General features: G+C 43.0%; 1 protein-coding gene across 1 annotated transcript in view; it reads right to left on the bottom strand.

The window, feature by feature from the left end:
* CUBN (cubilin) overlaps positions 1 to 25556 on the bottom strand; it is a 219340-nt gene extending 193784 nt beyond the window's left edge. The window contains exons 1-12 of the mRNA XM_034760353.1: positions 25309 to 25556; positions 25032 to 25161; positions 24574 to 24666; positions 23440 to 23478; positions 22657 to 22758; positions 21670 to 21773; positions 16015 to 16141; positions 14379 to 14547; positions 13630 to 13761; positions 12259 to 12354; positions 11523 to 11644; positions 2754 to 2940 (exon numbers count right to left, since the gene is read on the bottom strand). Of these exons, the coding sequence (XP_034616244.1) occupies positions 2754 to 2940; positions 11523 to 11644; positions 12259 to 12354; positions 13630 to 13761; positions 14379 to 14547; positions 16015 to 16141; positions 21670 to 21773; positions 22657 to 22758; positions 23440 to 23478; positions 24574 to 24666; positions 25032 to 25161; positions 25309 to 25556 (1549 nt within the window). The remainder of the gene's footprint in view (positions 1 to 2753; positions 2941 to 11522; positions 11645 to 12258; positions 12355 to 13629; positions 13762 to 14378; positions 14548 to 16014; positions 16142 to 21669; positions 21774 to 22656; positions 22759 to 23439; positions 23479 to 24573; positions 24667 to 25031; positions 25162 to 25308) is intronic.
* Positions 25557 to 25881: the final 325 nt, after the last annotated feature.

The raw sequence follows: 25881 nt of genomic DNA, 5'->3' as shown, positions 1-25881 counted from the left end.
TTGCATTATGTGTTATCATATTGATACCCACATGGTTCATCAACAAGCTTTTGGAATCTTTAGATCCACCACACAGACCTCTGCCACTTAAGCTAATACAGTAACTGATAGTAACAGTATGATATTATCCTTTATGTGGACCAACACTAGAGGGGGATGAGATAATTTGCCAGCAGGTTTCACAGATATTTGCCCAGTTATTTCCAGTCCTCCCAGTCCTTGTCCCCAGTCTCCTTGCCCAGCCATTCCCAGTTTCCTCCGCAACTTCGCTCTCTCTCTCTCTTTGGCCTCAAGCTACCCTTTTCCCCCATGTTTCCCATCTCCACTGCCTCCCATTACCCCCCAACCAAGCCAATCCCTCCTTCTAGGCCAAGTTAAGTGTCCTCGCCTCCTGGCTTCTTGTCCCAGTCTCTTTACCCAGCCAATCCCAATTCTGCCCCTGCACCCTAGCTTCTTGTCAGATCTGTTTCCTCTCCTCACATCCCACTCGTTCTTATCATTCTTCTTGCCCTGCCAGTCCATCTCTCCCCCAGATCCTCATCCAATATCAGTTTCCTCCCACCCACTGGCTGCCCCTCACATCCTTCCCTCATTCCCAGACCTTGCCCCAACCACTTCCAGGCTCCGCCCCTCGCCCAGGTTTCTTGTTCAAATATACTCCTCCATTTTTCTCCCCTGAAAAGCTCCAGGTCCAGTTCATGTCCTCTCTACATTTGAATCAGACAGCTTCCTCCTCCATGCTGCCTGAATGCCATCGGGAGGTCATTGAGAGCAGGGGACACACCAGCTCTCTGCTGTCAATTCCAGTGGCTGGCCCTATCATAGCCTGCAGCAGCCAAGACCAGCCATTATAGAGAAAGTACCGCTTCAAGCTTTGGACAGGAGTATGCTCAGTTGCTCTGAGGGGATGGCGCACATGCAGTCTTCTTAGTATTAGGAGTCATGAGAGGCTTGAGCATGCTCTACCAAGCTAAGCTCTACCAAGTCTCTACTAAGCATGAGCTAATTGCAATTTTTTAGAAGCTTATAACCTTGGCCAAATGTAGGTAGATTTTCACAGAGAGGCACATCTCTGACACAAAGTCCATCTCTCTGACAAATTTCAAGTCCCTGCTCCAAAGCATGGGTGTGCTAGAGCTTTTTCAAAGAAAAGGTCACCAGGATTTTTTTTTTTTTTTACATTGAAAAACAATGTATTTCTCCCTAGCCTTTTTCTTAGAAATGGCGGAACCATTTCAACTAAGGGTTTATTTTATTTATTTAAATAAAATTAATGCTTGAGGCAGACACCCAGCATGGAAAATTTCAGCCTGGATAGTTAAAGTCTGGCAAAGTTCTAAGCATCTAAAAACAGGGTCTTATAATGGGAAGTTTCAGCCAACTGTAATGTCAGGTGATGCTACCAGCCCACACAGCTGTCTACAATACATACGAAGTTGTAGAGCCACACTGTGACAAACTGATGCCGGGGGGGAGGGAGACGGGGACGGGTGTGTGTCAGTGGAATGGCACCTTGATATTACTTTATGAAAATTAATTTATTTGTAAAACATGCCACTGAAAAACAATGTCAAAGACAGGGCCATGTAATTTCCCTACAAATGTAAAGCCCCCTGGCTCTGTGGGTTATATTTCCTTTAAATAATTTTTTCAGTGTGTGGACTTCCTTCATGTTTTTATTCAAGTTTATGTTCAAAAACTTCAGGGCCTCGTTTAGCTCTCCCTCTCTAATCTCCATGAACTGCAATGATACTATGTTTTTGGCTGAGGACGCATTTGATCAGCTGCTGTTTCAACTTTTTCAAAGTTTTCAGCACTTTCCCCCCTGCCCCAGTTTCTAAGCCACTGGGATCCATACGGTCTGACTATCTTTCTCCATTCCTTGATTGTAGATCCAGGCTGCTTCAGTGTCAGAAAGCCATAAAGTTAAGTCCCGGTATAGGCTCCTATTCTACATTGGTTCTGCAATGTAGTAGTCACACTGAGGGTGATGAGGTGCACTGTGACTTAGAGGTACTAAATTTCAGCTAAAACATTTAAACTGAAGTCTATTTCTTGTCACCGGCTGCTGTACTGGGTAAAAATTAAAGATTCTGTAACACTGCTTGAAAAGAAATAGTGATCATCCTGGTTTCATGGACAACATTCTCTTTGTCACATAAGTTCTAATGTCCCAGACTGCGTAGCGACTACTAGTTAGACCTAATAGTTGCCGCATTTGCTTGAAGCAGATAGTCATTGCGTTAACAGAATCTAACTTTTTTTTTTTAAAGCCCTTTGAGGCAAACCGAGTATGAAATACATTATACTGTATAAATCAAAAGCAAACTTCATTCTGTTCGATTGTGATTCTATTATGCCTACCGCAAATCCTCCTTCCCATCTGGATTAGTACACACATGGTCAGGATTCCGAAGATCTCTATCTAACTACAAAAATCTAATTTTAGGATTTAAAGGGACTAGTCAAGGCTAGTAGGCTTAAAATTCAACCGGTCTGTTATGCTATTGATGTTAAACACGTGGGGTTAGAAGCTTTAAGCATTATGGGCTTAATACAAGAGTTCACTGAAGGAGTGGGAAAGACTCACGTGGACTTTGGCTCAGGATCTATTTTCCACTGCCTCTTATAGTTTAAACCCAACGGGTAAAACTTTTCCCTTATAAACCTCACCTCTAATCCAAATGCATTTTATGGATATCAGATTGATAGGGTGGTGCTTCAGTTCTCAGTCACTATGCTTTTCATGTTACCTTGCTGGGGAGTCTGACACTGAGGTCCAGTCCAGGTATTTGTACATTCACAGGAGTAGCCATTAATTCCATCAGTACAGCTTCCACCATTCTGACAAGGGTTGCTAGAACACTCATTGATGTTTTCTGTACAATTGATGCCTGTCCAGCCTGGATCACACACACAGAAGTATCCAGAGAGCGTAGCCTACAGGAATAAACCAAATGAAAAGATGCAGCAAATGTGAGTCAACTTAAGTCATTAATATAGTTAATAAAATCATTGATATTTATTATTGTTTTTAGTTGGCAATGCTGGTGCAGAGAAACAAAGGAAGCATTCCCACTCAGCAGTCAACTGTCTTGACATTAACTGTTGGATACTAAAAAAAGGCCAAGGCCTAATCGGATTAGCTCCTTGTTTTGTCTATTATTGCTTTGCAGAGGCCTTTCAAATTACCTGAAAAAGTCAAATCTGTCTTACTTTAGCCATCCAGAAAACTGTTTGCTTGGCACTGAAATTATTACCCTAGAAACAAGTAAATCAAATTACCTCAGACCTGTAACACAAGCCAGGATAACAGCTGTTTATAAATCATTTGTCTCAGGCCTGGTCTCTGAAGTCTGAATATTCTAAAAGGGCCATAAGTGGGATTTAACTACTCCAGACAGAGTTAATGAAAAATGGAGCAAAATCAAAGGACCACAGGATCAGGCCAGTGGTCCATTTTGTAAAACCCAGAGGGTCTCAAACCCAGAAGCTATTACCAGTTCATGCTCCACTACCCATGTCCCACTGTGGACACAGACCATGGGAAGTCCCGCCTCAAGGGGTCTGACAGATAGCAGCTACATGGCTCCTGAATGGCTCCCCACCTTATATAAACCCAAGAGATGTTCTGGGAAGAGTCCAGGCAATGGTATGGATCTCCTGTAGCTGCCATGATCATTCTCGATCCCTGTTCTTGAACTCCTGGCTTTGACCTCGGCTTGATTTGGACCTCACCTCCTGACCCAGACCCTTTAACCTGACTTGGTCTCTGATTCTTGGTATTGACCCCAGCCTGAAACTCAACCACAAATTCCTCTGCTACTCTCAGGCTCAGGTTTGACCCTGCTCTGACCTTTGGTCCCAACTGCCCTGGCCAGAATCCTGTCAGTTTGCCTGCACCACTCTCGCTTTGGTGAAGGCCTACCCTGGAGGACTGTGGAGGCATTGGACCCCTCCCTGTCTAGCATGCCCTACAGGGTAGTGGAGATGCTTGAACGGGTTGACCCTCCCAAGAGGAACTCCCCAAGCTTAAAGCCCAATTATCCCAGCTCGCAACACAGAACCGAGCTCTACACAGGCAACCCACCCTGCTCCATGTGACAATGTGATACTGAGGGCCCAACTGGCACAGAACAGTGCACATAACCAGCTGCTATGAGAACTGACAGCTTGGCTACAGGATGAAAATGCTGCAGTACAGTCATGCACTGTAGCTGCATACCCAGACCCAGTGCCCCACCCAGAACATTTTAATGGGGACCCCCATAATCAATGTTGCCTGCTGTTTCTGCTCCAACCCTGTCCTGCCCCACGAACCTAGCAAAAGTATGACTCATTATTAGCTGCCTGTTGGGAGATTCATTGGACTGGGCCTCAGCCACACCTGAATGAGCGAGCCCGACACTATCTAACTGGGATGCCTTCCTCCAGGTGTTTTCTACTATATTTGATGATCCCCACCATGCCCACTCAGTGGAGATGGCCTTGTGCAAATTCCAGCAGGGGTAGGGACCAGACTTCTTGTACATTGCCCACTTTCGGCGGCTAGTCTCCGACACTGAGTGGAACAAAGCAGCCCAGCTCTACCAGTTCTTATGGGGACAATGGCAGGAGATTAAGGATGATCTAGCTTGTGTGCAGGCCCCACCCAACCTAGATGCATTAGTTGATCTCATCATAGACATCAACAATAGGCTCCACAAACAACATAAGGAAAGTATCAGAGGGGTAGCCATGATAGTCTGTAAAAAGCGACAAAGAGTCCTGTGGCACCTTATAGACTAACAGACGTTTTGGAGCATAAGCTTTCGTGGATGAATACCCACTTCGTCAGCTGCATGCATTCACCCACGAAAACCTATGCTCCAATACATCTGTTAGTCTATAAGGTGCCACAGGACTCTTTGTCACTTTGAACGTAAGGAAAGGAAAGGGTCCTGGTCACCACTTGACTGGTACCTCCTGGTACCCCTCTCCAACCCAGACCCCAAACTCATGCAGCTGGATAACGCCCGCTGCCATGTGAATACTGAGGAAAAAGAGCACCACTGCTGTCACAGGCTGTGTTTCTACAATGGAGGATCCAGCCACATTTTCTCACCAATTACTCATCCCTAGCTTTAGCATGATCGATTTGGGAAACAACCACATGTAGGCCCAGGAGAAGGAATTGGCCCAGGTGAGCCCCAAAATAATGCCCCCCTCCTCCTCACCAAGGCATGCCCTAGGCACAGCAAGTGCTCCTTGGACCTTAAAGTCTGGGTCTGCCTCTGTGTTCCAGGAGAGCCTTATCAAATTCCCCCACAGTGGGCACTGGTGGATTCTGGGGCAGCGGACAACTTCCTAGATGCGAGTACTGCCCAAACCTTGGGTATTCAGGAACAACCAGACTGTCCCCAACCTACTGGAAACTTTAGATGGCTCACTCCTCTTGTCAGCACCAATGACACAGGAGATGGTGCCTCTGGAAGTTGCCATTTGCGACCATGTGGAAATTCTTCCATTTGGAACAATCTGCTCATCACATTTCCCCATAATCCTCTGCATTTCATGGTTGGCGTGGCAGGTCATGATTTCCACATCCTTTGGCATGAGCAGCGGGGAGAACTTCTGCTCCAAGTTCTGCCAGAAAGTCTGCCTACGCACACCACCTGCTGAAGCCCAGAACCAGGGCATCTCCCCACCCTGAGCCCTGATCATGAGTGGGTGGGACCACCATGAGAGTTGACTTAGGAACTGCATCCCAAGTATAGCAACTACAGTGACATCTTCAAGAAGAATGCTGACATCCTAACACCACACTGAGAGTATGGCTGCCTGACTGAGTTGCAACCAGGGGTCAAGGTTCAATTTGGCCATGTCTATGTGATGCCAGAACTTGAGCTGGCTATCCTGCATTCTTCTCTCCAGGAGACTCTGGCCAACGGTTTCAGACAGCCATCTACCTCTCCCACCGAGGCCCCCATTCTTTTAATTAAAAATGAAGATGGAATCCGGAGCCTATGCGTGGATTATTGGACCCCCAATCAGGTTATCATCAGGAGTTGATGACCCCTTCCACTTATCCCAGAACTACCAGACCATGTATGACTGGTCCAAGTATTCACAAAACTTGACCTGTGGGGGGACTACAACCTGTTTCAAATCTGAGCCAGGGATGAGTGGAAGACAGCTTTTCAAACCCAGTATGGCCACTACAAATACATGGTAATACTGTTTGGCCTCACAAAAGCCTCTGACACATTCCAGCACTTTGTGAATGGGGTCTTCCATGACATCTTAGACCAGTACGTCATAGTCTATCTAGATGATCTCATCATCTTTTCTGAGAATCCCAAGCAAAACACCCAGCATATCTGGTCTGTCTTGGAATGGCTATGTCAATGGGGCCTGTATGTGAAGGTGGAAAAGTGAAGCTATGACCACCACTTAGGGTGACCAGACAGCAAGTGTGAAAAATCAGGACAGGGGGTGGGGAGTAATAGGAGACTATATAAAAAAAAGACCCAAAAATTGGGACTGTCCCTATAAAATCAGGACATCTGATCACCCCACTACCACTTCATGGAGCTCCTGGACTACATTCCATCCCACAAGAGCCCCCAAATGGACTCCAAGAAGGTGGAGGCAATATGGACCTGGGCGACTCCCCCAAAACATCAAGGAGCTACAACCCTCCCTCGGATTCACTAACTTTTGTAGGCACTTCATTTCCAGATTTTCAGGCCAAATTGCCCCACTGACAGTGCTTCTCCAGAAAAATACCAACTTCACCTGGTCTCCAGAGGCCCAATAAGTTTTCAACTGGCTCAAGATGGACTTTACCAGTGTCCCAATGCTGGCCCATCCCAACATGCCATGACCATTTGTCATCAAGACCCATGTCTTCAGTGTGATAATTGGGGGCCATACTTTCTCAAAGATGTGGTCCCCAGCAGCACCTCCACCCTTACATCTACTATTCCCAGAAGCTCACTCCAAAGCGGCCTTCTAAGAGTGGCACCACTATCTGGAGGGTGCTCGGTACTCAGTACAGGTATACTTGGATCACAGAAACTTAGTAGCTCTGCTGAGCCAAAGCACTGAAACAGAGGCAGCTTCGCTGGGCCCTGCTCTTCACACACTTCAGTTTCACCATCATGTACCGCCCAGGGGCCCAGAACAAGACCGCTGATGCCTTGTCCTGAAAGGAGAAGATCTCACCAGCCAAGAGCCTCCTATGCTGAGTCTTAAGCCCCAAAACTTCCTGACTGCATTAATTCCCCAAGACCTTCCATTTGGCCAGCTGCTCCTTCTGATGGCCCTGAATGTGCATGACAATCCACTCATATGTCAATTCCTGTGAGACATGTGCCTGCACCAAGACGCTGCACTCAAAACCCCTTGGAACCTTAATGCTTTCCAAGACCCCATTCAGATCCCACGTAGCCATCACCCTGGACTTCTTGGTCGAGCTACCTGTGTCTAACAGTCACACTGCAGTCAACCACTGACAAAAATGGCCCACTTCGTCCCCATTGCAGATATGCTGGCTGCAGAAGAAATAGCCCAGCTCCTGGTGGCTCATGTCATCCATCTCCAAGGATTCCCAGAGTGAGTCCCAACTGATTGTGGTCTCCAGTTTCTGTTGTGGATTTGGCATGAAACTTTGATTGCTCAGGGTCTGCGCTTAAACATCCTTTGCCTTTCACCCACAAACTGATGGTCAGTCTGAACTAACAGCTCAAGTGTTAGAATAATATTTGTGCTGCTTCACAAATTTCCTTCAGGACAACTGGTTGAGCCTCCTACCCAAAGTAGAGTTTGCTTGCAACAACGCTGATCTTATCTTCACTGGGCAGAGTCCATTCTATGCAATCTCTGACTTCCACCCCCTTTTTTCCTTGCAACTCCACCAATCCCAGAGCTGCCAACTAAGTATGACAGATCTGTGATGTCCAAGAAGAACTCAAGGCACATCTGGACAAGGCCAAGGAAGATTATAAGCAGTACGTTGACCAGCAGTGCCAGGAACACACAGAATTCACTGTTGTTGGGTAAAAAGTGTGACTCTCAGCCCAAAACCTCCACTCCGACTGGCCATGTTGTAAACTGGATTACCAATACCTTGGGCCATATTACATTAGCCAGGTAATCGACCCAGTGACCACAGGGCTTTAGTTACCCAGATCCCTCAACACACACCCAGTGTTCCCTGTATCCTTGCTAAAAACATCAGCAACCCCTTCACTTACCAGGCTCAACCACAACCCCCTCTGGTGCAGCTCCAGAGACACGACAAATACAAGGTCTATGAGATACTGGACTTCAAAAATCAAATATGGTTCCCTCTGGGAGAGCTGGTTCAGAAGAGTGATACTGGGAGCTAGAATCCCAAATCCATGACCTCGTGACAGCTTTCCATGAGGCCCATACAGACAAACCCAGGCCAGTGGAGGTGCCCTTTGGGAGGGGTAATGTAAGGCCTCTGGGGTCTCAAATACAGCCCTGAAAAGGTGCAGGTGGCAAACATCTCCATGCTGCCACCCAACAGAAGCTATAACCAGTTCGTGCTCCATTATCCATGACCCATTGTGGACCCAGACCACAGGAAGTCCTGCCTCAAGAGTTTCTGACAGGCAGCAGCCCCATGCCTCCTGGTTGGCTCCCTGCCCTATATAAACCCAAGGGGTGTTTTGAGAAATGTCCAGACAACAGAATGGCTCTCCTGTAGCTACCATGACCATTCCATTCTTGAACTCCTGGCTTCAATCTCAGCTTGACCTGCAACCTCCTGACCTGGACCCTGACCTTTGTTATTGACCCCATCTTGAAACTTGACTATGAACTCCTCTGCTATTCTCAGCCTCAGGTTTGACCCTGCTCTGACCTTTATTCCTGACGGCCTTTATCAGGATCCTGACACATCTAAGTCAGTGCGCTAAATCTGATAGTAGACAGTATCAACTGCTTCAGAGAAAGGTGTAAGAACCCTGTAATGGGAAATTATGGAATAACCTACCTGACCATAGGGGAAATTTCTTCCTAACTCCAGTCAATGGTTATGCCATGGAACATGGGAGTATATACAGTTACAAACTCTTAATCCCATCCAAAGTAACTGCATTTTCTCGGAGTGCAAAATTCACTTCACACACAAAGTCCAAGTATTTGGGGTCTATGTGGGTAGAATGCAGAGTGCTGGGGCCTGTGTTGTCTCATTAGACTGGCACTCACAGACTCTGTACCAGTTGCATGGAGTACAGGGGTAAGTAGTTTTGGATAAACATAGATCTGCTGCCCCATCTCTGGTCTGCTCCCATTGTGGTCTTCTGCACTAATAAATATGTGCACAGGCACCATTATGCAGCCACCCCATTAGTGGGATGCCTATCCAGCCCCTTTGTGGGGTTCAAGTATCATAGAGGGTCTTGAGCTGGACTGCCACTCCATGTGTTAACTTCACCCTTTACCTGTATAAATGTCAAATTTTTGACACCTTCTAGGCTCTTACTTCAATGCTATTTATCAGCAATGAATTCTGAAAACTAATGATGCATTGTGCAGGATACTATTTCATTTGACTTGTTTTAAATGTGCTGGATTTCAGTTTCAGGGGATGTCCCCTATTCTTTTACTATGAAGAAGGGTAATGAAGGGTAATGGAAGCACTTACTTTCTCTGTATCGTTCTTTATTTTGTGTTTCTCTCTTTTGCCCCTTCTTTTCATCTCCTCTGTAAACAGTCCTAATCTTTCCTATTTCTCCTCCCATGAGAGTCCATATCTCTCATATGTCTCATATTTCCATATCTCTCATTGTTTCTGTTGCCCATCATTTGAGCCCCTCATACTTCTTCTATGACTTTCTTGAATGAATACAGTATTCCAGGTGGGAGCAATCTCACCATCAATTTATATAATGGCTCTATAATATTTTCATTATTATTTTCTATCCCTTTCTCTGCACAGTATAACTTTCATATATATATATATATATATATATATATATATATATATATATTTTTTGGTCCAGGAGCACACATTGAGCAGAGGCTTTTATTGAGGTGTTCACAGTGATGCTAAAGTCTTTTCACAGAGTGTTTACTTTTAATTGAGGCCTTAGTAATGTTCATTAGTAGTTGCAATTACTCCTTCTGGAATGTATTACCTCATGCTTATTAACAATGAATTTCATCTGCCTTTGTGCTACCCAATGATAACTCTGTTGGGTTCCTCTGACGTTCATCTATCTATCAATCTTAGGTATTTACATGTCTCCCATTAATACATTATCTGAGCACCTCACAGTTTTTAATCTATTTATCCCCACAACACCTGTGGGAGGTAGGGAAGTACTATCAGACCATTTTACAGATCAGGAACTGAGGCACAGAGAGGCTAAACAGGTCACAAAGGAAGTCTGTGACAGAGCAGGGGATTGAACCTGGATCACTGATGCCTAGTGCCCTGAACCAGTCTTCTAAAGTCTTGACTAACCTACACTTTATTAGCTGCAAACATTTCCACCTCATTCTTCACTTCTTTACTAGATCATTAATAAACATATTAAACAAGGGTCTTAATACAGATTCATGGGGAAATTCCCCTATTAACTATTTCCATGTTGAAAATTGACCATTTGTTTATAGTCTTTGTTTTCTGTCTGTTAGCCAGTTTCTGGCCCATCAGTGAATTCTGGGTGTTGCCCTGAATGAAACACCCCCAAATGTTTTCTATTGATTGTATCTGCTGTGTACTATGTTTTACCTCCATTCAACTATTTTTAAGATAGGCCTACTATCTCTTATTCTGAGCCTTTTAACTTAAAGCGAAGGTTAAGGGGTGATTACACTGTTTAAGTATCTACAAGGAGAACAAATATTTAATAATGGGCTCTTCAGTCTAGCAAAGAAAGGTATAACACAATCCACTTGCTGGAAGTTGAATCTAGATAAATTCAGGCTGGAAATAAAGCATAAAATTTTAATGGTGAGAGTAATTAACCCTGGGAACAGTTTACCAAGGGTCATGGTGAATTCTCCATCATTGTCAATTTTTAAATCAAGATTGGATGTTTTCCTAAAAGATCTTCTCTAGGAATTATTTTGGGGAAGTTCTATGGCCTGTGTTATACAGGAGGTCAGACCAGGTGATCACAGTGATCCCTTCTGGCCTATGAATCCATTCACAAGCAGCAAAAATTAATATAGGATTCATGGTGGCTTTGTGCATTTAAAGAAAAATACCATGTAAAAATGAACACTGTGATTACATTTTATCATTATTGTCATGTCTGGGTATATCAAACTAGGGTCAAATCCTGCATTGACTTACACCTCCTCCCGCGCAAACCTACTACACTCTAGGACAGTAGGTAAAGTATGGTGAAGAACACTGCAAAAATACATGTAGAAATCACCACCAATGGGGTTGCACAGGAGTAAACCCATCCTGGTTTTTATCCTCACTGGTACACTGTGTCTTAATAGTCACATCTAAACAAAATTGTCTCTTTAACTATGAGGAGTCATGTACTTACTAAGCACTGTCCATTTCTACAAGGGTTTTGATGCTGACAGGTATCACTGACTGGGGCACACCCATTTGGTCCATAACCACTTCCAGTGTACTCAGCTGGGCAGATACAGGTAGGTGTAGGACCTGTGGAAGATGAGACAAAACATACATAGTAACTAGCCTGGTCCTAATTATAGTGACAATATCAGCCTCATCATTAACAGTACGTGAAATAGAGTCTGCATTTGAAACAGGGCTTTGTAAAATGCTTTTCTTCCCTGCCCTGTGTCCACTGCAGTCATTAAGACTACTGGTTATTGGAAAGTCCCAAGAGAGCTGTGGAGGCCCACATGTCTTTGCAGAGAGGTGCAGAATGGGATCTGTAGCTGGAATGAGGCAGAGGGATTCCAGGAAGGGAACTGTGGGGGCTGGCCACATCCACACAATGAAACCTGCAATTGTCTGGTGGTGGAATCTGGATCCATTCTGATGATACTGTGGCACTGCCAGTAGGCTTTACCTACATTCTCTGCAAATGCCAGGTCACTGCCTTTTGCACCATTGTGCATCCTAGGTCTCCCAGAGCTAGAGACAGGGCCAGTTCACTAAGGCGTACATATTTGTTAGCTTGTGGCCTGAAGCCTAACGTGAAAGTTCTAAGGTCAGGGGACTTCATTTTAAATGTGTTGTCACAAAACTGCCCACTTTTTTGAAGACTGATATTGAACTATCTAACAGTATCTAAAATGGCATATTACCTGGAGAGGGTACACATGAGGCCAATGGATGGCAACCTCCATTATTTATTGAGCAGATAGCAACTTGGGTGCATACTCTTCCATCCCCCTCATAACCTGGTCAGAATAAGATCATTGTTATTAAACAAACAAATCGGGTCAGTGAAAATCTGAGAGAATCAAATGGGAACTGTGCTCGCTCGTACTGCCACCCGGGTGAAAGACTTGAATGGGGACCAAAGTAAGATGCTTTTCCAGCACTTAAACAGAAAAAGCCGAAGTTGATATTGGACCAGAGGTTTTCAAACTTAGTTGACTACCTTAGGTCACCACACTTCAGGGCCCTGAATCTGAACTTACTGATTCCGTTGTTAATCATAAGTAAATCCAACGGAGAAAACAGAGTTACATCCACATAAACCAAGTATGTGTGTGATCAGAACCTTAAGACGTGGGCTGTAGCAGTCATTGCATTCTGCCTTCCATTCATTTCTGCACACAGTAAACCACAGTGGTGCATGGGTTTCTACAACTTCGGTCTCATGATTGCGAGACTGAAGTTTGGAATAGCCCCGTGATGCACTGAGGTTTAGAACACAAACAACTGAATAGAGAGTGGGAAATCACTGCTGGTGCTGCTATGAGGCTCATTAAGATAAGAAGAAAGAGCTGCCTGGAGTATCATTCATCAAAGCCTATGAATTACTTATGATCCAGTGAATTAGATCAAACGTGTACTGAAAATGCCTTCCCAGTATATAGTAACATATGTGTGGTAAACAGTGGTGCTGAACAGTCCCTAACAGGAATTTGTTTCCATTACATTTATTCCAGGCAGTTAAAAACATTTTTCTGTTAGTTAGTATTTCTGTTCATGATGCTGTACTTCTCATAAAGGACTTTAAAACACAAAACATTGACTTTTATCACCACTCCTACTGCTCTGTTTATTTTGTGGCTGGAAACATTGTATAGATTTTGGAAGCACTTTTAAAGGAATGAGTAATTAGTAAATCTTTTAAGAAGGACAATTCAGGTGGTTTTTGACATCTAGCATATACTTTTAATTAATGTAGACACCATAATAACTATCTTAGTTATTCAAATATTGTCTGCCAAAGGAAGCACACTAATGAGTCATTTAAAATGTCTTGCTAGGATGACAGGAATCAATTTAGAGGCGACGTAATTAGATATGTACACTATAAAATGCTCATCACTAAGTCTTCCTGAGGCAGTTTGAATGTGCTTTGGCTCCAGACACTATATTAAACCACATTAAAATCACATTGGTTAGTATAATACCTGTTTATTTAAACCAAACTAACCGTGCTATAAGGTGTAGTATCCTGCTTGTCATTATATCAACATAAAATCAATTCATTGTTTTACCTGGCGGACAAAGACCACAGTGGAAGGATCCCATAGTGTTGATGCACTGAACCATTGGTGCTATTGAACAGCCTCCATTATGCCTCTCACATTCATTAATATCTTGGCAACTGTGGCCATTTCCTTGCCAGCCTATGAAGAGACACAGCAGAAAGGCAAAAACTGGCAAATCCTTACAATGACCTCTTACTTTTCTTCCTTTTACCAGAACTTTCCTGCCTGTCCCAAGCACAGGAAAATATTCCTTTTGCTTGCCATTTAGAAAAGGCAGGTGAATGGGAAATCTTCTTCCTCTGATATATTAGAACTAAACTGAAATGTATTGTAGAATTTAAAATAATGTAGTCTGCTAAATGTGAGTGGGAACCTTTTATTTGAATATGTTCTGTGTATTTTCAGTAATGGATCACACTTTTATATAAGGATTAGGCCAGTCAGACCTTACCATAACATTTTTTGCTACAAAGGCTTGTTCTAATCCTGATCTTGATTATTTAGAATCCCTGTAATCATGTTCTCTACAAAATGCCTAAATAACTCAAATAAGTGCACTCCAAAAAGAGAATTCATAGATTTTCAGGCCAGAAGGGACCATTAGATTAGCTAATTGGATCTCCCATATAAAACAGTCCAAAGAATTTCATCCAGTTACTCCTGTAGTGACCCCAATTCTGTGCTTGTGAAGTATTGGCAGTCAGCACACATCATTGCCTCTTGTTGCTGAATGAGAATACAAAGCTATAAAGTACCTGTGGGACAAGGCCCGCAGTAGTAAGAGCCTGGAGTGTTGTAGCACCGTACGGGAGGATTCTGAGAACACGGCGGACTAGAGAGGCTGCATTCATCTATGTCAGCACTGCAGGCAGGGCTACTAGGCGGGGACATCCAACCAGCATCACAGATACAGCTGTACTTCGGCTGCCACATTAAACAGCATGTTATGAATTAGGGCAATTGTGAAAACTACTGAGAAGCAGATACAAGGAACAATTTAAAAAAATCTTTTAAACTACAGCCAATTACAAGAGAGGTTTCAAATCATCACATGATATGCTTTTGCGTGGTCTTGGGTAGATTTCCCAATCTTTCTTCCTCTGAAATTGAACATTTAGCACATGCCAATAAGAGGCTGCATCATTATTTCACTAAGTAAAAGGAACCTGCATTTTAATGGAACTACACTAGAGAGAATGAACAGCAATCATGAATTGTACCTAAACATAATTAAAAGCAATCAACTCAGCTTGCTTTGCATTTAGGGTAAAGAGACCAATATAAATATAACAACCTGAAATCAGCTTGGCAAACTGTGCAGTAATCTGTTTGATGTGCACAGTATAAATAACTAATTAATTCCCAAATCCATACTTTCTTTAAGGGCAATGATTATATTTACTGTAAACTTTACCAACACTCAGATCTTAACATCTGTAATGAATTGCAGTGTTAAGTGGAGTCAGCGTGACTTATTTGGATTGAAGTTATGTTCCAGAACCTCTTGTTAAAGTGTGATTTTTATTTATTTATTTTTAAGAACAATCCTTATTTGGTCCCAGCGATGTGAGAGAATTGGAGTATGAAGAGATTGAAGTTAACATTAAATAACACGAGGGTGGTATTTTCACAAGCGCTCAGCATTAATTGTGATCTCGCTGAAGCCAAGGGGAGTTTTATCATTGACTTTAATGGGAGAAGAGCCAAGCCAACCCTGAAACTTTTGAAAATCCCACCGATAATCTACAAAATAAAGGGAAAATAGCCTAGAAGCAACTGAATGGTGAACCTTAACCAAATCTTCAGTGCAGACCTGCAGTTAGTAAACTGGATTATTTACATGAAAGACAGGCAATAATCCTACAGCAGGTAAACAGTGCATGTGGCATGGCCAGCCCCAGAAACCACACGGGGTAGTATTGCCAAGTCCTTGCTTTCCCTTCCATGGGGGTCTTGCAGTGATGACAATGTTGGTTATTCTTAACTATTTGGAAAATAGGATGTTTCAGATAATGTTAGGATTGAAATAATACCCAATACTAGAACTGGAGAACAGGAGATTCAAGTCATTTTTTAAATATTCAAAAAAATGTTTCTTCTTCTGCAGCTGCTTAAAGGAGGATAATGATGGACCCGATACAGGTGGCTCTTGGGAGTTGCTAATTACCCTCCATTCCCTCTGTGGTCACTGGGATGCTCAGCACCACGCAGCAGCCAACGTTTGGTCATTGAGTACAGGATTAGTGCTGCTCTCTCACCTCTAGAGCACAGTTGGTTGGTGCTTATTGGTACAATTGGTACTTATTGGTACAATGAAGTACTGGTACTTCAGAGGTTTTAAACGCTGACTGAAACTGTGTTGCATAAAGAGAGTCATACTTCATTTCTTACCTCATTGGGCTGCTCCCTGTCTGAATCTATGCAGATGCCATGCTCACAGAGCGCCAGAGAGCCTCCTTGGCAATCATCAAATGTCGAGGTACAATGGGGCCCATAGGTTTCTGGAGTACAGGTACAGCTAGTGATGAAAACACAGAGAAATGCCATAATGTCTGTTTTATTACCACGGTATCTGAACACCTTGCAGTCTTGAATGTATTTAGCCTTACAACCCCCTGTGAGATAGAGTAGGATACCCCCATATTACGGATGGGGGAACTGGAGCACATAGACACTAAGTTACCTGCCCAAGGTCACACATGAAGTCTGGGTTCAAGCCCTGCTCTGCCACAGATCTCCCAACACCTATGTTAGGGTACTAACCACTGGAAAATCCTTCCTCCCTAGTGTAGCTGTTGGGACTCTCCCTTCAATGTGGTTCTTTACCACCTTGTGAAGGTTGCAACTAACTGTATTCATATAGCAGTCTTCTGGTCCAAAAGTCCCCATTAGCCTTTCACAAAGGATTTTCTTTTCAATAGGTGAAAACGTTCTCTCCCCAGAGATATACAGCTCTCAGCAAACATGATGGTGACAGAAGATGAAATGGCAATGGCCTTATTCTGTTTTTCAACAAAAGTCATATGTGACTATTTTATTACAGTAATGGTACTTTGCACTTTAAATGGTGCCTTCCAGCCAAGGCTCTCCAAGCCCTTTACAATCATACATTAAACTAAACCTTCAAAACCCTCCTGTGAGACAGGTAATAATTATACTGTGACAGATGTTGGAGCATTAACATCTACCTTAGAGCCCACAGGTGTACTGGATAAAGCAATACAGTTAGACTGGGGACAGAGAGCCAGATTTTTAAAAGTATTTAGACAGCTAGTGTGATTTTTCTCAGTTAGGTGCTTAACTCCCACTGATTTCAATGAGATTTAGGTACCAAACCTCAGGCACATTTGAAAATCACACTTGATAACTAGCTCCATATTTAGGCACCTAAATACTTTTAAGAATCTGGCCCCCAAGGCCAGTCATTCAGGCCCAGATTCAGCAAAACACCTACACTTACCGCTTTGCCAACTAGGGAGTGACTTGAGTGTGTGCTTAACTTTAAACACCTGCTCAAGTGCTTTGCTGAAACAGAGGATGTGTTGCTGGAGCTTCCTGGTAGTCAAAGGAAAGGCATAAGCTTAAGTTGTAGCCTGTCTATTTGCTTTCCCAGTTATGTAAAAGCCAGTTTGTTTAGTTTGGTATGTGGGGCATTTTTTAGCTGGCAGGAATAAAGCCTTGAAGAGAAATAATAATGCTGGCTGGCTGGCTCTTTTGTGGTTGCTGGACCAGCTGACTCACTTCAACAACTTACACAGCCCTGCACTCATTTTGGAGATGAGGAAACTGAGGCATAGATAAATTAAGCAGTTTATGCACGTTCAAACAGCAAGTTTTAGTGGAAGAAGTGGTAACAGAACCCAGGAATCCTGCCTTCCAGTCCTCTCAAGCTGGAATGATGAACTGAATGTGGGTATTATATCTATTGCAGCAAGTTATTACTTCCTGAAGCAAGAGGAGACAAGGGGGTAGGGATAGGAAGAATTTGCCCGAGAGGAGAGTCTCTGAGTCACAGTGAGTCTCAGAACTATCCTGGAGGTGGTGCAATTTATGCACTAGCCCTTGCTCAGCACTATGCCTAAAGGTACAATCTAGGCCGCTGAAATGCAGCCCCTGCTGAGGTGCAACATGACAGAACAAACAATACATGACAGGAAGTGAAGAGAAATACTCTCTCAAAATGACAGCATATGGGGGATGCCTGTGGTTCCAATGTATGGGCACTAAAGTTCAGTGACTCTCCCATTTTGTAGCAGATTGTGTTGCATACGTGGGTCCGTCACCTACCCTCTTATTTTAACTGGCATTCAGATAGCACTTGTTTGGTTCCTTCGAGAACACCATGCTTACAGGGGGCTACCTGGCTGAAGCTTCTGTTTCTTATTTTCGGTAATGGTAAATAAGCTGGTAAATACACAACTTCCACACACAATACAAAGCTGTTCCTGTTAGAAGGGAACAAGCAGGCTGAATGGCATGCCAGAGCTCCCTGCAAAGCAGTTTGTTCTCAGCTTCAGCATAAAAATCTTAGCCCCCTCAAATATTTACTTGGTATGCCAAAAGCTTTATAATACTTTGCCATTGCTTGCAAGAAGATTTTAGAAGGAATATCTATGTGCAGTGGTTATAATGTGGTCCAATGGTACTTTTCTCTGGGTGTGCGATTCCCCAGCAGCATTAGTTTGGTTTTAATAGACAAATTTCCAGCATTCCTGCAGGTCTCTCTGCCACGTCAGGCAGTCTGTAAAATAGGCTATGCACCAAGTGGCTTGTACTTGCTACCTTCCTCCTGTGCTCAGCAGCACAGCATGTTGGTGCACTACAAAATTAAGATGTCCACCACTATCCATCTGAAAGAGAGAACTCTGCTTCCCATCTCTCACTTACAGTGACCGTTTTAAAGTAGGCATTTCCTGGCAGTCAGCTTCCAGGAGAGCACTTCATTGCTTCTCTGTCCCCTTACATGTGTTAAGTCAGTATTGGACATAATGAAATGTCCCACCTGATGAGAAGACCTGTATTTCAATGTTCTTGTCAAACAAAGACCTTCCACTCCATGCCTTGAGGCTTTCTATCCATCCTTGCTCCCTTCCCCAACAAGGTTCCCAGTCCTCTCCCCTACTCACAGTAAGACCACTTTTACATACACCAGTGACATGACTGTAAATCAGAATGATGGTATTTTGCAGATGTCACTGACTACACAAGGTGTGGGGCAACAGTGAATGAGGCACACAGCCCTGCCCTCAAAGAGCTGACTACACTGGATGTTTATACAGTACTTTTCCTGTTCAAACTCTTGACTTATATGTCCTTTTTAAGCACCAATTCAGGAAAGCATGAGCTTAAAGTTAATAGGAATGCTTTCCAGAATCAGGGCCTTAATGCTCGAAGCTGCATACTGATGATTTTGGTGAAATGGTGAAGGAGTCCTGATGCCTATCAGAGTATTGTTTCATATTCAAAACAAGCAGGAATTCAGTGAGAGGTACCTTCAAAGAAGGGGAAAGATCAGCGCAGTATTTAAAGGCAGTAAAACACAACAATGTTTTATTACTCAGCAGAAGCTGCCAGAGCATGGCCACCAGCTTTATGAAGTCTTGCTCAGAGCAGCTTCAAATGGGTAATAACTTTAATCTCTTACTAAAATAGCTGGAATGGAGTGGTGATCTCTTCCTCTTTGGAATGTCCTCTGATTGCCTTCATTTTGATCAGTCCTTTGAGGCAGGACTTGAAGTTCTGAAATGCACCTCATTATCTGATTTAGAGTCTTGTGAATCTTTTAATCTGTCATTTGATTTGCCCATATTTAGTTAGGGCTGGATGGGTGGAAGATGGAACATGTTGTTTATATATCTGAAGATCCTTAACTGATGAAATTAAGCATTAAATTATTCCATCCTGTCAACCCTAAGTTAATCAGTGTCAGTTCACTAAAGACAGTGTTCAGTAACCTGCAATGCTCTTTTCAAGCAAACTTGCCAAGTGAACATGTGACATTTATCCCGGGCTGTTAATAGTTCATCAATGAGCATTACAGAGCCAAATCAAATGCATCCCGGCCATTCCTGTTAAGATTCTGCAACTGTGTAATTGCAACAACAGTGTAAGGCAAAAAAAGTCCCCTCATGTTACGTAGTATTTTTCATTAATCTACATAACAATGATTGCCACCGAACAAGCAGAATATCAATAGCTTACTTTAAATGGATATCTAAAATATTTGAGAAGTTCTACAACTTTATTAGCTTTGGGATAAGTGTTTAATTTTCATTTTAGTGCAAAGATAGTTCACTATGCGTAATGGCAGGGAAGGGGTCATTGAATTTTTTCCCACTTAGTTTAATTGAAAAACTTGCTTCTATCTGTGATATGGCCCTAATGGGGAAGATAAATCTGGGGAATGGGGAAATGTTATTTAATAATTCAGGAGCTTCCAAATAATTGAATTTGGTGTGGGTAGTCTGTACTGTGCTTGTTTTCTATCTAGTTGTACCCAGGCTGGTTTAGCTGGTACACTAGGAGGATGTCTACACTACAGACTTAAGCTGATCTGTGTTAGGTCAACTTACAGCCACCTCAGTAATTACTGTGGTGGCTGATGTACACATTACCCTCCTGTCGGTGGTACATGTCCTCACTGGGAGCACTTCCACCAACTGAAGAGGGGCAGTGTGGGAGAACTGAAAGTCAGCTCCAGCATGGAACCGTGACATTGACAAGACAGTCAACAGCCGATGTAAGTAAAACAGTGTCTATACAGAAAAGGTGTCACCCTAACTACCAGGGCCGGTGCAAGGAAGTTTCGCGCCCTAGGAGAAACTTCCACCTTGCGCCCAGCCCTGCGGCAGCTCCCTGCCCCCCGCCTCCGCCCTGAGGCAGCTCCCCCTGGCTAGGGGAGCCGTGTGGCAGCTCCCCACCCCAGCTCACCTCTGCTTCGCCTCCTCCCCGAGCACGCCACCCTGCTCTTCTTCTCCCGCCTCCCAGGCGTGCGGCACCAAACAGCTGATTGGCACCGCAAGCATGGGAGGCAGGAGAAGTGGAGCAGCAACAGCGTGCTCAGGGAGGGGGGCGTAGCAGAGGTGAGCTGGGGTGGGGAGCTGCCGCACGGTTCCCCAGGCCAGGGGGGGTGGGGAGCTGCCATGGGGGGGGTGCCTCAGGGCGGCAGGGGAGCTGACGCAGGGCTCCCCAACCCAGCTCACCTCTGCTACGCCCCCTCCCTGAGCACACCGTTGCTGCTCCACTTCTCCCACCTCCCAGGCTTGCGGTGCCAATCAGCTGTTTGGCGCTGCACGCCTGGGAGGCGGGAGAAACAGAGTGGGGCGGCATGCTCGGGGAGGAGGTGGAGCAGAGGTGAGCTGGGGTGAGGAGCTGCCACACGGCTCCCCGGACTGGGGGGTGGGGAGCTGCCGCGGGGGGGAAATTGGGAGCACCTCTTTTTGGCGCCCCCAAATCTTGGTGCCCTAGGCAACCGCCTAGGTCACCTTAATGGTAGCACCAGCCCTGCTAACTACACCAACATAAGCCCTATGCCTCTTGTGGAGGTGGAATTATTTTGTTGGTGTAAGTGCCCTAGGACATCGGCAGGAGCAAGGCTGCAGCGTGTATGTGTACACTGACATAATTAGGTTGACGTAAGCTGCCTTACCTTGACCTAACTATGTAGTGTAGACCAGGCCTAGACAGGGAAGTCTGGTCAGTGGAGCCCAGCCGCCACCCATTATTGTAGCATGCAGCACCAAGTTATGCCTCCTCACCTGGACTAGGTAGCCAGGACCAGTATGAAAGACATTCTTACACAATCTTTATATAGGCCTTATTCTCTTGCCTCAAAACAGGCAAAGGTCCCAGTGGCTCCAGTGAGTTTTGCATGCATTAGGATTGGATACATCATTTATGAAGTGTTTTATGCTCTGAGTGAAAGGTGCTGCAGTACCTAAATATAAAATTGTTATTTCTAGGAGTGTTACTGTTGTGGCAATAAGTGACATAAAAATGTTAGAGGATCCTAATAGTGAACTTCTGTGTAAGAGCATGAAAAGTTACCTGTAACTTCCTGGTGTGTTCACACATGTTGCTCCATTCTGGCAGCCGAGTGCTGTTCCGGCATAAATCTGGCATTCATTAACATCAACTGAACAGAACGGGCCCTGAGATGACATAGAAATCCATGTTATTTTCCAAATAACAGAGAATCAAAGTGGTTCATGGAGCCAATATTTAATAGAAGTGTTTCAGAGGATATACAAAGCATAGGTTGCTATCATCACAACTTCCTTTATAAAACACTGTAACAAACTGCTATTGTTCTGTCTTGTTTCCATTACCCTACTTATCAGCGACACCAGGGTATAAAACCTTTTAGAAATTTATAGAAAGCATATGGATAACATAAGAGTTCATCATCGTCCTTTAGGTTACTAATGGAGCTGGTTGGAAACTTTTCAACAAAATATTTTTTCATTGAAAACATACTGTTTTCTGAAACGTCTTGCGAAAAAAGCATCAGTTTTGACAAAAATATCAACAGGATGGTTTCTCAGTTCCAGGGTGGACCCTCTTTCTCTTGAGTGCAAATTTCCACAGCTCCATTTACACCAATTTATACTAGCAAAGAATTTGTCCCGTGTTTTTTTTATTGGCACTGTTGTTGTGCCAGGCAAATGTGTGAGAGCCTTATATAAACATACCAAATGATGAGTTGGATATTAAAGGAGCTGCATTGCTTTGGGCAACTGATATATCACCCTCTGTCTTAAAAAGATGTGCTTTACTACAGACTAACATTGACACAGGAATATACAGTAGCTAGGTTGATAGAGGGACCTTAGCGTGTCTGTGGAGTTACAGCAGAGTTACGTAAGATCCAGATTCTCCCATCCTTCTGCATAAAGAGAATTACCTTAACTCCATGAATAGTCACATTATTTTCATGGGTGCTACTCAGTGAGAGTGAAAGAGGCAGAATTCGACCCTAACATATGATGACAATAATGACAATCATATGTATTGGATGTGTTCAAATAGACTCACCTGCCAGTTACTGGGACAGAGACAAAAGAAGGCATCCAGCAGGCTTAGGCAGGTTCCAGAATTCTGACAGGGGTTGCTACTACAAGCTTTCCTCAGGACAATCTGAAACAATGAATGAGAAATCAGTTTACTTGCTAGCATGATTTTTTGTCAGACTTGTCTGTGAAAGGCTTAGCACACAATTGGCACTACAAAAATGTAACAACTAATGATGGAATTGTATGTCTGTGATTATGTTTCCCTGTAGAGGCTGGCTGCTGCCCACTGAGAGGGTAACAACTCGACAACAAGTGACAGTTAATAGAAAGTCTTCATTAGTTCTACTAGCAGAGGACCCACGTTTTGAGAACTAAAGGCCTCACTTTCATTCTTGATGCCACATGTATGGTTTATATGGCAACTGCATTACTTGTGCTGCAATTAATAACTAAAATTGATTTTTTAATACAACCAAATACCCAGATTGAGTCCCCAAATCATGGCTTAGTCTTGGCAGATCATAAAAGCAGGAGATTTTTTCCCTCTAGTATCTAGTTGCCATTTTTCTAACTCTACAAAGATATTCTTGTTAAAGAATGGGGAATCTGACAGAGTTTATTTTGAAAAGAAGGTATTTCATCTCATCTAGAAATCGTGACTTCATGTCTGTGTGCTCTTAATGAAAAAAGCAGCCCTGAGTGATGCATGGGAGGACAGAATTAATCTAGTTATTTTTATTCTTGCAGTCATCCTTCATTTTCTGCTTTTAATAAAACCTGCTAGGTTTGTTCCATAATTACTCACCTGCTCAACGTTTTGAAGTCTGCCCTCAAGACTCACAATCTGCAATAGATATACAAAAACAAATGTGTTTGGGATTAAAGTGGCGCTGATATGTGTGTGTCCTGGGACTGACTGGTTGCATCTTTCAGTCAGGTACACACTGGTAGACTAAGGAAACATGGAGGGATTTTCATATATAGAAAAACAAAAAGGGAATTTTCAGATAGGCATAAGGTGCTCACCACTCATTCAATGGGATTTCATTATCTAAACCACTTATGTTCTTTTGAAAATCACAACCTAAATATGTATAAATTTGACTAAACAATTAAAGCCTCAGTGCTGCAAAGATTTATGCATGTGTTTAACTTTAAGCATGTGAGTAGTTCAATAGGATTTTGCTGTTCAGAAATCTTTGCAGGATTAGGGGCCTCAGAGAGGATACAACTGTCTACAGCTATTTGAAGGGTATGAACACAAAGGAGGAAAAGGAATTGTTGGCTATCAGCCAAGGGGATATGACTAGAAGCAAAAGACTGAAACTGAACACAATCAAATGAAGGATACATATCAGGATAATTTCCCTAAAATTAGGTCTTTTAGACTCTGGAATATTTTCCCCAAGGTAAATTGTGGAAACTCCATAACTGGAGTGATTTACAACTGAACTGAGTAAAGGATTCCAGAATGCACTGTAGGGAAAACATCTGCATTAGCAGGAGATTGGGAAAATGACCTACAAGGCCTTTTCCATCTCTAGTTTCGCTAGTCACATGATTCTACATATGGAACACTGTCTCTATGCAACACTTGTTGTATTATATATGGCCCATTCCTACAGTCTTTGAGTTCACTGGGGTCTCTGCCAAAAAGGAGTAGGACCTTCAGGATTAGGTACACATAGATGCTGATGAGACAAAAAGAAGAGCCATAGAGTCAGGATTTTATTCACAATTCACTGAAATCAGTTGGAGTTCTTGATTCACAGGCACTGGATCAGACCAATACAAATTATTCTAATTTTTTTCCTAAACCCATGCAATTCTCAGTGGAGGATTGGGACCTATAACTAGTAACAATCAGATAAATCATGCAGACATGCTGACATGAGTCACTGAAAATCAGGAATAAAATGTGACATGAGGTGAGACTTACCTTGGAATTAATCAGAGTGATCTGGTTTGAAACATTCTGAAGGACACCAATGCTTCTTTTCACTTCTAGAATCTCATCTTTATTTTTCCTGATCTAAATTTTTTAAAAAATGTTAGTTCTAGTGTATTAGAAACCTATGTGAAACAATCATTGTCTTCTCAGTTGCTGAAGAAAGTTGGATCGTCACAGTATTTTATGATAAAGTTCAGTGAGATAACAGAGTTACATAGTATACATAACTGCCTCTTAATTTTTTATATAGCTACATAATTTCTTTATGGGTCTGTGATAATTCATGATCATCTCATAATGATGACAGCAATGATAATAGTAATAAAAACGATTGTCAGACCTGAAACAGTTCCTGTGGTAAATTTTGCGAGCATGTAAATTTAAATTAAACTATAATTGTGCAAGCAAAAAGGTGAACATTTAATAAGAACAAGTAAGTATACCACCTGACTAAAAAGCTCTGCGAGGTCATCTTCATTAATTTTTATTTTCCCCTGTGATCCGGTTCTAAACTCAATATTTTTCGTGGAGCCTGTATGAAATACTAAATTCCCCCTTTCTGAGGTCATGCGAGGCCTGTTGTATCAAAGAAGAGAAGATGGCATTTAGCTACATATCTGCCAAAGATTTTGCAAAGAAATTTATTTGATTCCCATTCCTGGTATTTAAAACCCCACCATGTGAACAGATCTATTTGTAAGTGACACCAACAATGGTACTTACTGTTCATCAGAAATGCTCCTTTTCTGCCTCTTTTTTTCATAATATTTGGATTCACAGCTTAATCCAGAAAGTATTAATAAGGCAGCCAGAAGGGGGACAGAAGCTGACCAAAGCATTGTTTGCTGCCAACCTTCCTGGGATGTGTGGCAAGTATTACTGAAACCTTCAGTGCTGAATGTTAGTTTTGAGAGCTTAACAGGTGCACTTTGCTCTTGCAAGATCCTCAGTATACTCGTAGTAGTGCCCATTCTGCTTATTTGCCCCAGAGTGGGTGAGCCATAACTGAATTAATATACCTAAGTATTGAAAATATATAAATGACCTAAAAATGAAATGAACTTTTTCCCTTTTTTAAAAACTTTGACATTTTCCTTTTCTTTTTTTTTTAAAAAAAAAGAAAAACTCAAGTGATAAAAACAATCTCCCTTGATTTAATCATTATCTCTTTGACCTTTGCAACAATGAAGCACTACTGAAGTCTAATGAAATATGTAGCTGACTAGGCAAAAGAAACACCACAGCACTACTGCATGTTTCACTGCAAGTTTCAGGATTCTGGCATCAATAAAAGTC

Source organism: Trachemys scripta, chromosome 2 (genome assembly GCF_013100865.1).
Source record: "Trachemys scripta elegans isolate TJP31775 chromosome 2, CAS_Tse_1.0, whole genome shotgun sequence".
NCBI classification, from domain to species: Eukaryota; Metazoa; Chordata; order Testudines; family Emydidae; genus Trachemys; species Trachemys scripta.
The sequence above is the reverse complement of the archived record's forward strand: the minus strand, read 5'-3'. Positions and strand labels throughout refer to the sequence as shown.